The sequence below is a fragment of the Monodon monoceros genome, unplaced genomic scaffold, assembly GCF_005190385.1.
Source record: "Monodon monoceros isolate NGI ecotype Baffin Bay Population unplaced genomic scaffold, NGI_Narwhal_1 Super_Scaffold_1, whole genome shotgun sequence".
NCBI lineage: Eukaryota > Metazoa > Chordata > Mammalia > Artiodactyla > Monodontidae > Monodon > Monodon monoceros.
In genome coordinates, this window is record NW_021703765.1 from 61,723,491 (window position 1) to 61,738,668 (window position 15,178).

Genomic DNA, 15,178 nt, shown 5'->3' on the forward strand with positions numbered 1-15,178 from the left:
AAGGGAGTGGCATGATACACTTAAAGTGATGAAAGGGAAAAACCTACAAGCAAGATTACTCTACCCAGCAAGGATCTCATTCACATTTGATGGAGAAATCAAAAGCTTTACAGACAAGCAAAAGCTAAGAGAACTCAGCACCACCAAACCAGCTCTACAACGAAAGCTAAAGGAACTTCTCTAAGTGGGATACACAAGAGAAGAAAAGGCCCTACAAAAACAAACCCATAACAATTAAGCAAATGGTATTAGGAACATACAAATCAATAATTAACTTAAACGTAAATGGATTAAATGTTCTAGCCAAAAGACACAGGCTCGCTGAATGGATACAAAAACAAGACCCATATATATGCTGCCTACAAGAGACCCACTTCAGACCTAGGGACACATACAGACTGAAAGTGAGGGGATTGAAAAAGATATTCCATGCAAATGGAAATCAAAAGAAAGCTGGAGTAGCAATACTCATACCAGATAAAATAGACTTTAAAATAAAGAACGTTACAAGACACAAGGAGGGACACTACATAATGATCAAGGGGTCAATCCAAGAAGATATAACAATTATAAATATATATGCACCCAACACAGAAACACCTCAATACATATGGCAACTGCTAAGAGCTATAAAACAGAAAATCGACAGTAACACAATAATAATGCAGGACTTTAACACCTCACTTACACCAATGGACAAATCATCCAGACAGAAAATTAATACAGAAACACAAGCTTCAAATGACACAACAGACCAGATAGATTTAATTGATATTTATAGGACATTCCATCCAAAAACAGATTACATTTTCTTCTCAAGTGCACACAGAACATTCTCCAGGATAGATCATATCTTGGATCACAAATCAGCCCTCGGTAAATTTAAGAAAACTGAAATCATATCAAGCATCTTTTCCGACCACAATGCTGGAAGGTTAGAAATCAATTACAGGGTAAAAAAGGTAAAAAACTCAAACACATGGAGGCTAAACAATACGTTACTAAATAACCAAGAGATCACTGAAGAAATCAAAGAGGAAATCAAAAAATACCTAGAGACAAATGACAATGAAAACACAACGATCCAAAACCTATGGGATGCAGAAAAAGCAGTTCTAAGAGGGAGATTTACAGCAATACAAGCCTACCTCAAGAAACAAGAAAAATCTCAAAAAAATAATCTAACCTTACACCTAAAGGAATTAGAGAAAGAACAAACAAAACCCAAAATTAGTAGAAGGAAAGAAATCATAAAGATCAGAGCAGAAATAAATGGAACAGAAATGAAGAAAACAATAGCAAAGATCAATAAAATTAAAAGCTGGTTCTTTGAGATGATAAACAAAATTGATAAACCATTAGCCAGACTCATCAAGAAAAAGAGAGGACTCAAATCAATAAAATCAGAAATAAAAAAGGAGAAGTTATAATGGATGCTGCACAAATACAAAGCATCATAAGATCCTAAAGATGCCACCAGAAAACTACTAGAGCTAACCAATGAATTTGGTAAAGTTGCCGAATACAAAACTAATGCACACAAATCTCTTGCATTCCTATACACTAACAACAAAAGATCAGAAAGAGAAATTAAGGAAACAATTGCATTCACCATTGCAACAAACCAAATAAAATACCTAGGAATAAACCTACCCACGGAAATAAAAGACCTGTACTCAGAAAACTATAAAACACTGTTGAAAGAAATCAAAGATGACAAACAGATGGAGAGATATACCATGTTCTTGGATTGGAAGAATCAATATTGTGAAGATGACTATACTACTCAAAGCAATCTACAGATTCAGTGCAATCCTGATCAAATTACCAGTGGCATTTTTTACAGAACTTAAAGCCTTTAAAATTTGTATGGCAAACACAAAAGACCCTGAATAGCCAAAGCAGTCTTGAGGGGAAAAAACGGACCTGGAGGACCCTGACTTCAGACTATATTACAAAGCTACAGTAATCAAGACAGTATGGTACTGGACAAAAACAGAAATATGGATCAATGGAACAGGATAGAAAGCCCAGAGATAAACCCACACACCTCTGGTCAACTAATCTAGGACAAAGGAGGCAAGGATATGCAATGGAGAAAAGACAGTCTCTTCAATAAGTGGTGCTGGGAGAACTGGAGAGCTACATGTAAAAGAATGAAATTAGAACACTCCCTAACACCATACACAAAAATAAACTCAAAATGGATTAGAGACCTAAATGTAAGACCAGACACTATAAAACTCTTAGGGGAAAACATAGGAAGAACACTCTTTAACATAAATCACAGCAGCAAGATCGTTTTTGATCCACCTCCTAGAGTGATGGAAATAAAACCCAAAATAAACAAATGGGACCTAATGAAACTTAAAAGCTTTTGCAAAGCAAAGTAAACTACAAACAAGACGAAAAGACAACTCTCAGAATGGGAGGTAATATTTGCAAGCAATCAATGGACAAAGGATTAATCTACAAAATATATAAACAGTTCATGGAGCTCAATATTAAAAAAACAAAAAACCCAATCAAAAAATAGGCAGAAGGGGGCTTCCCTGGTGGTGCAGTGGTTGAGTCCGCCTGCTGATGCAGGGGACACGGGTTCGTGCCCTGGTCTGGGACGATCCCACATGCCGTGGAGCGGCTGGGCCCGTGAGCCATGGCTGCTGAGCCTGCGTGTCCGGAGCCTGGGCTCCGCAACCAGAGAGGCCACAACAGTGAGAGGCCCGCGTACCGCAAAAAAAAAAAAAAAAAAGGCAGAAGACCTAAATAGACATTTCTCCAAAGAAGACATACAGACGGCCAAGAAGCACATGAAAAGCTGCTCAACATCACTGATTAGTGAAATGCAAATCAAAACTACAATGAGGTGTATCACCTCACACCAGTTAGAATGGGCATCATCAGAAAATCTACAAACAACAAATGCTGGAGAGGGTATGGAAAAAAGGGAACCCTCTAGCACTGCTGGTGGGAATGTAAATTGATACAGCCACTATGGAGAACAGTACGGAGGTTCCTTAAAAAACTAAAAATAGAATTACCATATGACCCAGCAATCCCACTATTGGGCATATACCCAGAGAAAACCATAATTCAAAAAAACCTTAATTCAAAAACATGCACCCCAATGTTCATTGCAGCACTATTTACAATAGCCATGTGATGGAAACAACTTAAATGCCCATCGACAGATGAATGGATAAAGAAGATGTGGCACATATATACAATGGAATATTACTCAGCCATAAAAAAGGGACGAAATTGGGTCATTTGTAGTGATGCGGATGGATCTAGAGACTGTCATACAGAGTTAAGTAAGTCAGAAAGAGAAAAACAAATATCGTATATTAACGCATACATGTGGAACCTAGAAAAATGGTACAGATGAACCAGTCTGCAGGGCAGAAGCAGAGACACAGATGTAGAGAGCAAACACATAGACACCAAGAGGGAAAGTGGTGAGGGGGTGGTGGTGGTTGTGGGATGAATTGGGAGACTGGAATTGACATATATACACTAATATGTATAAAATACACAACTAATAAGAACCTGCTGTATAAAATATAAATAAAATAAAATTCAAAAGAAAAATACAACATAACCAACTAGGATTTACTCTAAGAACACAAGGAAGATTCAGTATAAGGAAATCCATTAGTATGATCCTCAATGCTAAAGAGAGAAAAACCATATGATCACCTCCATTAAGGCAGAAAAGACATTTGAGAAAATTCACTTATTTATGTTAAAAAAAACCAAAATAGAAGTGATGGATGGATATTTCCGTAAATATAATAAATAAAATACACCTCAGCCTAATGCCAGCATCTTAATAGGGAAACACTAGAGGCTTTCCTGCTAAAGCCAAAAACCACATAAGGCCAAAATATTTTCCAATTTACATTTTTATAGTTAAGCACTACATTCTAGGATGCTAGATAAACATCTACCAGTTCTTGAATGCTACATTCTGCCTGCTGGGGTACCCAGAAGCATTCCTAAAGTTTCTATAAAACTTTAGCCCTCTTATGACTAATTTCTGTCTTATACTTTCTCTGTGGCAGGAAACAAATGGCTCTTTCCAACAGTTACGTCAGAGTGGTCAAAGAATCAAAAATGTCTTTTCGGGCTTCCCTGGTGGCACAGTGGTTGAGAGTCTGCCTGCCAATGCACGGGACACGGGTTCGTGCCCTGGTCCGGGAAGATCCCACATGCCATGGAGTGGCTAGGCCCGTGAGCCATGGCCACTAAGCCTGCGTGTCCGGAGCTCCGCAACAGGAGAGGCCACAACAGTGAGAGGCCCGCGTACCGCAAAAAAAAAAAAAAAAAAAAGTCTTTTCTTTCCAGCTCTTTGGACTAAAGAAATAATTTACAACACTCTTAAGGAATACCACTTTTACCATCACTTGAATTAAGGGATCAGAGTTGTCCTGAAAGGATGCTTGAAAACAGCAAAACACGCAACAGGTAGAATGGCTCAATGAACATACCTAGAAATGGTAATAGATAATGGATTACTTAGCATTCCTATCAAATGGTTTCTCACTGGTCTGAAACATAACATCAAATATTTTTATATGTCTATATAGTCCTGAGGTAAAAATTAATTCATGGGAAAGGATTATATTGATCCTTTTAAAAAAAAAAAAGTATCTGTTTCAACCATGAAACAGAAAGATGATGTAATGAGGGAAATACAAGTTTGAGGATGGGTTCAGCACTGATACACTGAAAATGGAAGGAAATCTCAAATAAGCCCCAAACTAAACATTTTTACATATCTACTGAAGCAATAAGTAACAGTATCCTGAACTTAGCTACTGACTCAAGATAAATCCTTGTGACCAAGGTACGTTCTGTAGGTTTTACTCTCTACTTTGCAAGCCTGACCTGTGATCAGTGTCAATTTAGGTATTAATTGGAGAAATGTAATGGTTTTGCTTATTTTCCTTAGCTATGCAGCTAAAACTATTTGTTCTATAAATAAGACTGTACTTACTTTTTCCCCAGAATTACTTTTAATCAGTTCTATTTAAGAATTTCCCTATCTCTGAAACTCTACATTTTTCACTATACATTCCCCAATGACAGTGTTCCCAATATTCCCAATGACAATGTGGCAACATTAACATTTGGTCTAAGGACTTCCCTGGTGGCGCAGTGGTTAAGAATCCGCCTGCCAATGCAGGGGACATGGGTTCGAGCCCTGGTCCAGTAAGATCCCACATGCCACGGAGCAACTAAGCCCATGCGCCACAGCTACTGAGCCTGTGCCCTAGAGCCCGCGAGCAACAACTACTGAGCCCACGTGCCACAACTACTGAAGCCCGCGTGCCTAGAGCCTGTGCTCCGCAACAAGAGAAGCCACCGCAACGAGAAGCCAACGCACCACAACAAAGAGTAGCCCCAGTTCACCACAACTAGAGAAAGCCCACGTGGAGCAATGAAGATCCAATGCAGCCAAAAATAAATAAATTTATTTTAAAAAAAAGAAAAACAAAGAACATTCCTTCCAGCCACTCAGTTAAAAACTCTCTTAGCCAAACACACGTGAATAACCTAATCACTCGAGGTAAACTATTACTCTGGAACAACGGTATTAGAAAGTTCTTTAACTTTATAGTACAGAAAATAATTTTCCTCAAGGCTTTAATTCTGGGCTTAAATGATTTATCAATAAACTGAAAAAAGTATCTTAGACATGTCTATGATAAGTACTATAAAAAAAAGAAGTAAAAGGAAACTATTTATTTATCTATTTAGGCCACACCATGCGGGTTGTGGGATCTTAGTTCCCTGACCAGGGATCGAACCCATGTCCCCTATAATGGAAGCATGGAGTCCTAACCACTGGACTGCCAGGGAATTCCCAAAAGGAAACTCCGTAGAAGGAACCTAAAGCCAAGGCCTGACCAAACCTTTCTAATCCTCTCTTCAAGCCACTCCCATTCAGCCAGGCACCCATAGACCATGAGCTCCCTGAGGGCTAGATTTACCAATGTAGTGAAACAACTAGTGCGTGCCTGGTGTATACATACACTATTTGTTGATTTAATTAGTAACTGGGAAGCCCAAGTGGAGTTAGCTGCTCTGTCCAGAATGATCTCAGAACAGTGTTTTTACCACACGACACAGTAATTTATTTCCTTATCAGTCTGTCTCCAACAATGCACTGCAACATTCCTGAGGGAGGGCAGGAACATGGACCAGGGCAGGCACAGGAGATGCTCTGTTAAATCCAAGAATGGGAGAGGAGACTTCCCTGGTGGTGTAGTGGTTAAGAATCCACCTGCCAGGGGCTTCCCTGGTGGCGCAGTGGTTGAGAGTCCGCCTGCCGATGCAGAGGACATGGGTTTGTGCCCCGGTCCGGGAAGATCCCACATGCCGCGGAGCGGCTGGGCCCGTGAGCCATGGCCACTGAGCCTGTGCTCCGCAACGGGAGAGGCCACAGCAGTGAGAGGCCTGCATACCGCAAAAAAAAAAAAAAGAAAAAAAGAATCCACCTGCCAATGCAAGGGACACAGGCTGGATCCCTGGTCCAGGAAGATCCCACATATCGCGGAGCAACTAAGCCTTTGCGTCACAACTACTAAGCCTGCGCTCTAGAGACCACGAGCCACAACTACTGAGCCTGCGCGCCACAACTACTTAAGACTGTGCTCCTAGAGCCCGTGCTCTGCAACAAGAGAAGCCACCACAATGAGAAGCCCACACACAACGAAGAGTAGCCCCCGCTCACCACAACTAGAGAAAGCTTGCGTGCAGCAACAAAGACCCAACGAAGCCATAAATTAATTTAAAAAAAGGGAGAGGAAGTTGCTCAAGATCAACTAATGTTAGTCAGTTGGTCATGGCATATCTCATGCAGACCCCACCCATACATACACTCCACTTCCCAGCTCCTACTAGCTGTGGATGGGTTCAGAACCCAGAGCCTGCCCTAAGACTCAGCATCTGAGAGAAATCTTGGAGAATGTCTATCCGGTTGACTTTCCAATGTATGGGAGCCCCAAGAGAAGCAAACGGGGAGAAAAAGCATTTCAGGGTTAGGCAGGTGGGCAGGTAGAACAGGCTGGATGCATGATGGTGAGGTAGCTCTAGATGTTTGTTGGGGAATCAGTTGTTTTTTACTTAGTAGATATGTTAATGTGAGATGAGGAATAAATTATAGATGATTCCTGGGAAAACTCAACTTGGATGCTTTTCATGAGACTCTTTTTATAAATACTTGAGAACTGAGAGCATTCCCATTAAATTCATGGGAATGGCCTATCATTTAGAGCTAACCACCAGGCTGTTATTAATATAAATTTAATTTTGTTTGAGTTTTACCTGCACTCAAAACCGTTCAGAAACTCTGGATATTCTGCTGCTCATCTAAGCTGGTCTCCTCACATCTTTGAGCTCCAAAAAGCATAGAAGAGACATTTTTATTAAAAGTTAAATTAACAGTTAACAAGCAAAACTATGAATCTGAATCCAGATGCGTTTCCAGGTCTCGAGCCTTTATAGATGATATGTACTACTGCTGGCCCTGCCTTTCAAACAGGTGGTACAAATACCCAGCAGAGTTCCAGGGAGGGCAGGAGGGAGCACTACAGCAGAGAGTAATAAGCACAAGTTTACAGAGGAGATGAACCTTAGAGGAAGACAGGACTTGAACAGGGCCCAGTGTTTCTTGGGGATGGGTTGGAGGGAAATACTGCTGGCCTCTTAGCAGGATGGTCCTCCAGTGCAGGACTACACCATGAGCTGCAGGTTGTTCAGCACATCTGCCTTGACCATACACACACCGAAGGCGAGTAACACTCCCCAATCAATTTAACAACCAAAAAACAAAACCTAACCCACATACATTTCAAAATGCCACTGGAGAGGGGGTAAAAATCACACCCACTGAATACCCCTAGATAAGAAGAAAGAAGAGAAAATAAGCACAAGCAGGTAGAGAGCATAAGAGAGACAAGGAAGGGAACACAAAATGTGATGAGGAACTGGCAGAAAAAGGACATCCTCTAATGACTTTCACCTAAAAAATCAAGTCTAAACTCAGTAAACAATGTCCTTCAGAATCTGGCCAGGCCCATCCCAACTGTCTCAACTCCAGCTTTCTTCCGAAGGCACTCAACCCATACCCCTAGCTTCCCAAACAACTCCTGGTTTTCCTGACCTGATGTGCTGTTTTCATACTTCTGTGCCTTTGCATGTAAGTCTTCCTCTACCTAGAATGCACTTCTCAAGGCAAACTCCCAGTCACATATCAACATCCAGCTCAAAAGTTTGTGAAGCCATACAAAGACAGCCCCCTGTCACTCAGGCCTTCTTTTTTCCTCACAATACTGCACACGTCCCTTCTGTATGACACTGGTACATTCTTTCCATTACTGCCCAACTCCATCCCACTATCTGGACTAAGGGGTACTAAAAGGCTGAGACCATGTGCATCCTAGCATATAAGAAGTGCTCAGTTAAAGTTTTCTGAGTGAATAACCTCGTATGAAAGGTTTTTGGTTTTTTGGTGGTACGTGGGCCTCTCACTGCTGTGGCCTCTCCCATTGCGGAGCACAGGCTCCAGACGCGCAGGCCCATCGGCCATGGCTCACGGGCCCAGCCACTCCGCGGCACGTGGGATCCTCCCAGACTGGGACACGAACCCGTGTCCCCTGCATCGGCAGGCGGACTCTCAACCACTGTGCCACCAGGGAAGCCCTGAGAGGTTTTTTAAAAGGCTAAAATGTGAAAAACAAAAACAAAAGCTAAAACGTGACACAGGGCTTCCCTGGTGGCACAGTGGTTAAGAATCCGCCTGTCAATGCAGTGGACATGGGTTCGAGCCCTAGTCCAGGAAGATCCCACATGCTGCAGAGCAACTAAGCCCGTGCTCCACAACTACTGAGTATGCACTCTAGAGAGCCCGTGAGCTACAACTACTGAAGCCCACGCGCCTAGGGCCCGTGCTCCGCAACAAGAGAGGTCACTGTAATGAGAAGCCTGCACACTGCAACAAAGAGTAGCCCCCGTGTGCAGCAACGAAGACCCAAGGCAGCCAAAAAATAAATTAAAAAAAATTTTTTTAATTAAAAAAAAAAAACATGACACAAGCAAAAAGCAGACAACAGATATTTTCTGTTACTGAAAACATGTATTTTCTCAACTTGGGTCTTTGGTTGAGTATCACTCAGGAACCAGATTAGGATACTCTATCACTTGCGAGCTGGGTGTCCATGGGCAAGTTAACCCTTCTGTGTCTCAAATTCCCACTTACTTAAAGTAACCACCTTGACAGTGTGAGGATTAATTAATGTATGTTAATTAATTAATGTATGTATGTTTAAAAAACAAAACGTAGCAAAAGTTCTATTAGTCTGCCATAACGACAAAAAAACTTCACAGGACAGGATATTATACCATCAGGAATGTGATCACAATGAAATTTTAGTAGGAACCATCTGGTTTTTGGTTTTTTTTTTAAGGTCTCACATATTTATTACTCAGCCAAAGCACTAGTGCACAAACACACAAAGAGAAAAATCATTTTCGCAATAAAACACATCCAGCTGTTCAGACAGTAGTGATGTTCTCAGAGTGACATGGTAAGATGCAGCATAAATATGTGTGCCACCTCATATGCAAGGCTCCTTATAGACCCAGCTTGGTTCTTCTCCAATGTCTTCTCTTGGAGTTGTATCTGATTTTATTACCAGTTTTCACTGGAATCCATTGGTGAATGGGATGATTCTGCTTTTGTTTCTTGGCCAAGAATCGCTTGATCCTGAAGTCTTGTGAGAAGGCATGGTGAGGAGCAAACTCAACCACACACAGGATGGCAGAGAAGAGAAGAGAGCCCATCTGTTAGGAGTTGAAAGTTAACAAATCTAACAGCTGCTCTTCCAGCTGCACAGTGCTCTCTACAGTATTTAAACCAATCCCTAATGACCACGACCTCCCTTGGCTCCTTTGATAGTGTGAACTCTGGTTCTCTGGTCTCCGACCACATTTCCTCCATCCTCTTCTGTAACTTGCCCTCTATTGACACCTAAAGTCAGGCATTCCTTTGGCTCAGCTCTCACATTTTTCTCATCTTGTCCACTCTCAAGGCTTCAATTAGTGTCTCTATGGAGATGACCCCACGACCTCTCAGTCACATTTTAGAAAGTGTTTCAAACTGAACTTATCCAAAATACTTATCTTAATTAGATGACCAAGCAAAGAGCTTCAATTTCTCCTCTTTCATACTTTTTTTTTTTTCCCTGGTTCTTATACATCTCACCAGTCCAGAGCTTCCTCTTCCTCTGCTCATCTATTAAAAGCACTTGTTTGCCAGAGCTACCTCTTTGGTCTTTCTCTTCTGTCTCACTGGTTCTTAACCTTTCTGGGATAATGGACCCTTTGAAAATCTAATGAATGTTGTGGATTGTTTCACTAAAAAGGTAAACATACAGAACATACGCATGCAATTTCACCTAACCAATGACCTCAAATACGAATCTGTCCTCTGGACTTCCCTGGTGGCACAGTGGTTAAGAATCCGCCTGCCAATGCAGGGGACACGGGTTTGATCCCTGGTCCGGGAAGATCCCACATGCCACGGAGCAACTAAGCCCATGCACCGCAACTACTCAAGCCAGTGTGCCTAGAGCCCGTGCTCCGCAGCAAGAGAAGCCACTGCAATGAGAAGCCCGTGCACCGCAACGAACAGTAGCCCCAGCTCGCTGCAACTACAGAAAGCCTGCACGCAGCAACGAAGACCCAACACAGCCAAAAATTAATTAATTAAAAAAAAAAAGAATCTGTGCTCCTCCACCCAAGACTATCACACAAATTTTCATCTCCAGATTTTACTTCCCTCTTATTTTCAAGATGCCTTCTGGATATAGCTTAAATGGCCTAAAGGCATCACAAACTTAACAAGTCCAAACCGGAACTCACTATTTCTCCTCAGCAAACCTCCTCTGCCTATATGGTATTCCTTCTCTCATAACAGCACCACCATCCTCCCAGGCTCCCACGCTAGAAGCCTTGGAATTAACAGCCATGTCCATGCCACATCATCAAGCCTGGAAATCCCTCTCAAATCCAAATCCCACCTCTCTCACCTCTTACCCATTAAGACCTCACTCATCATCCTCTGCTTCATCCCACACTTGCCATGATTAGAAGTCCACCACTCTTCTGACAAGAGCCCCTGTTACTGATTCTATCTTCATAAGGGCTCTCATCTCCATCTGCTATTTTCCACGCCCACTATATTACTTCACCTCTAGAAGGTTACAACAGCCTAGGTGATTCCCCACCTGTTTTTTTTCCTGTCATTTCCACCAGTGTTGGTCTATCCTCCCCCCAAATTCCAAAACTGACCATGTGCCTGACTCTTTTCAAAAACATTTATGCATCTCCACTGCACAAATATACAACCAAATTCAGTTTTGCCTTCAGAGTCCTCTACAAGTTTGTCACCTAAATACTTTTCCAGGATTAGATTCCACAGCTCAAACTGTCACTTTCACCTATTATCTTTCTATCAAAATCACACTCACTCCTAAAGACCCAATTCAAACTCCACTTTTCATCTTTATATCCTCCACTTGATGATTAGGAAAGGACTCTGCAAGAAAAAGGCAAATTCCTAATGAATTGATTCAGGAAATTAAAGAAAAACCTCTTTTCCTGAAAATCCTTAAATCCTTCTGGGAGCATTAATTTTTAAAAAATGTCACTATTCAAGTATTAACATTTCAATCAAGAAATCCTCCATAAACTCAGCATTGTTAACCAACATTTACTAAATGCTAATAGCATACGACGTAGATTAAGTTCTTATATTAAATAAATATCATCAACCTGAAGATAAAAAGCTATAATTTGGACCCAGACTCTAATCCCAATAATATTTGTACTTGGATCTTACTTAAGAAAAGAACATCACATTAAGAGGACTTGATATTTCACCTGACAGAGACTGAGAAGGTCAAATAAGCCTACAGCAGTGACAGAAAATTACCAGAAAATTATCTGAATCAGCTTCAGATTAAAAAGAAATAAAAAAAACTTTCAACTGAAATATCATAAAACTAGTTTTTTTTAGTACATATTTTAAAGGGCTGAAGGACGTGATGGGCAATTCTGAACCTCTCATAAAGAGACATGTTTACTGGGATACTTACCAGCAGGTGCAACAGAAGTGATGCTGCGGGCAGTTCTTTCTCTCCGTTACATTCTAGGACCTTATTTCTTTTAGGCCTGACCTAATTTAATTTCTCTTTTGGCTCCTAAGCCTCTGAGTTCATGTTAATTTTCACAGTTGTGCACTGTGAAACATTTTGCTCCTGAAGAGTATGAAAATATTCAAGATTCAATTAAAGTCTTTTTTTAAAAAATAATTTTAACTAACACTTGGCAAAACATGCCCTCTATGGTATTTCTAAAATTATCATCATTCAAATTTGAATACATTTCTGAAATAGAAATGCTAAGAGTAAAACATCCTAAAATTCTAATATGATTAATAACACTATTTAAGGAAAGTGGGGTGTAATGAAAAGAGCTGCAGCAACTGAAACAGGATCTCAGTCCACAATCTCAAGTATGCCTCTTTAGTTGTATGACCTTAGGAACTGGTTTCACCTCGAAATACTTTCTCATCTGAAAGACATCACCGCGTTCCCCTCCCTCCAGCTGTTTGTTCAAATGAGATAATGGACCTAGCACAGCACCTGCCACGAAGTGTTCAATAAATATTAGTTCGCTTCCTTCGTTCAACAGAAAAGACACAATCACGAGAAAATTTCGGTGTAAGGGAGTCTACACTTGCACAGGTCTTCACCAGCACAAAACACGACAGCTAGGTGGTTCTAATGAAAAACAAGACTGTCACCCCGGTTCCACAAACGTTTCGGTGAGCTGGATCGAGACGAGAGCGCCTGAATGTGATTCTGCAAGAACTCCATTAGGGCTACACACATACTGACCACTAAAGCATTAACAAGGCAAGTTCACAGTAATTGTGCTAAAACGTCTGGATGCCTTTATGCTGGTAAGAGAGCCCACGCGGGGCAAAAGAAAAACAAGTCAAATTAGGCCCAACTCCAAATGACTCCTTAATAAACTAAAAGAGCAATACTGGCTTATCCTTCCTGAAACGCTAGCACTACGGTATTAAAAACCCTTTGAAGACTTCAAGATTGAAATATTCCACAACGAACACTGGTGCCACTAACGCCTTTTAGAAAGCCTGCGTAGGAGAGCCCGCCTGGCACCACGGAAGGCACTTAACGAAAGCCGTTCGCGGAAAACGCAGGCGAGGGGAGGAAAATCAAATGATTATTTCGGAGCTGTGCACACACGCCGCGACGAGCATCCGAAGGAATTCGAGGCCGCGCTGTGCGCACACTGGGGGCGGGGGCGCCTCGCTGCCGGTCCCGGGGTCCCGGCCCCAGCCTCCGCCCCTCGGGCCCAGCGAGCAGCAACGCCCAGGCCCGACGGCCCGACCCGGCCCGAGGCCCCCAGCTCGCGGACGACGGCGCAGCCCAGGTGGGGGCCGAGGTCGAGGGCCGGAGCCGGGCCGAGGCCCGGGCGAGACCGCGGCTGCGTCCGCCAGGCCCAGGCGGGGGCGGCCGAGCTGCGGGGCGCGGACACTCACCACACCATGCCGTAGGCGCCCTCGCCGATGTAAGAGAGGTTGGTGTAGCGCGGCCCCACGTCGAACACCTGCCCGCGGACCATCTCGGGGCCCGCGCCCGCCGCCGCCGCCATGTTGGCTGCCGGGCCGCCGCAGCCGCCGCGCTGGGCTCGACGCTCCGCGGCCGCCGCTCGGCCCACGCCGCGCCTCCCGGGGGACCGCGCCGCCGCCGCTGCAGCCGCCGCCGCCGCTGGCCGGGAGGGAAGAGGGAGACCGCCGCTCGGGAGAGCCGAGGAGCAGGGAACCGCTCGGACCGACTGCCTGCCTCACTGACTGACGGGCGGGCCGGCAGGCGGAGGGAGGGGCGCGCGCCGATGAGGGCGTCGGGCGGGGCCGGGAGACGTGCGCGCGGATTGGCTCACCGCGCACGGGGGCGGGGCTGCGCGGCCGGCGGAAGCAGCGCGCTCGGGGCGGGGCACTGCGGCGGCTCTGCGGGGCGCGGTCACGTGCACTCGCGGGAGGCGGACCCCTAGGCGCAGGGGACGCGGAGGCTGAGCCAGTGGGCCTGCGGGGCCTAGGAAGGAAACCTCCGCCATACGTTGCCGCGCGCCCCGGCCATGCCTGTGCGAGTCCGCGGCCCACGCGGACTTAGAGGCCTCTACACACGGACAGGAACCGGAAGGGTGACCGAGACCGAGAAAGACATTTGCATCCTGAGAAAGTGTGAAACCTAGAGGTGGAGGCCGAGACGAGAGGCCAGGACGGGACCCGCTGATCAGACAGAGGCTCGTCCAACAAGTTACCCTGATCCTGTGCGTCCACTCTGCCACGAGTTACATTCCAGCAGAAGGAGATGTGGATCGATGGATGGATGGGTCGCGAGGAAGGGAGGGAGGGAGACTCGAGTTGTGATAAGTGCTATGATGAAATATAAAGATCAGTAAGGGGTTCGGGAGTACGGGGCTGAGACACTGAGAAAAACATTGAGATTCAGAGACTGAGACTCAGATTGGTACAGATGGACAGCCTCTCAGACATAGGACATACTGAAATAGAAACGCAAAGATAGAAACACTGAAGTCCAAAGCATCAAGATCTAGAGAATATGAGACAAACACCCTGAGCCTCAGAAATAGTCACAGGCACCAGAGGTTGAAAAATAAAAGTCGGAATCTTGAAGCAAGTGAATGCCAAGAACAGCTAACAATGAGACAGAAGATGATCTAACCACTGCTTCTGAACCGACACCCGGGCCATCTCTGGATGGGGAGTAAGGGTGGGGAACCCTGCATCTTGATTGTCCAACATTGTGATCTTGTAAGCTTGGACTTCCAGGCATCAACAACAAAGATCAACTAGACAATATCAAAGGTGAATAAGGAAAAAAAAAAAAATTTAACCCTCTGGGGAAAGAAATATGTGGCATATGAGAAAAATAAAGTGCTAGAGCCAAAAATTACTCCTTTGCAATATATTTAGTCCATGAAGCAGAGCCCAGTTTCAGAAAACACCTAATTCTTACTCTCAACTAAAAGAGGACATTGCATCTTTTAAAGAACA

At 43.8% G+C, this 15,178-nt stretch overlaps 1 protein-coding gene across 2 annotated transcripts in view; it reads right to left on the reverse strand.

Annotated features, from left to right (window-relative positions):
* MAPK1 (mitogen-activated protein kinase 1) overlaps nt 1-13,984 on the reverse strand; it is a 95,371-nt gene extending 81,387 nt beyond the window's left edge. For both annotated transcript variants that reach the window (XM_029234034.1, XM_029234028.1), the window contains exon 1: nt 13,640-13,984. In XM_029234034.1, coding sequence (XP_029089867.1) covers nt 13,640-13,752 — 113 coding nt within the window. In that variant the 5' untranslated portion in view covers nt 13,753-13,984. The remainder of the gene's footprint in view (nt 1-13,639) is intronic.
* Between the last annotated feature and the right edge of the window lie 1,194 nt (nt 13,985-15,178).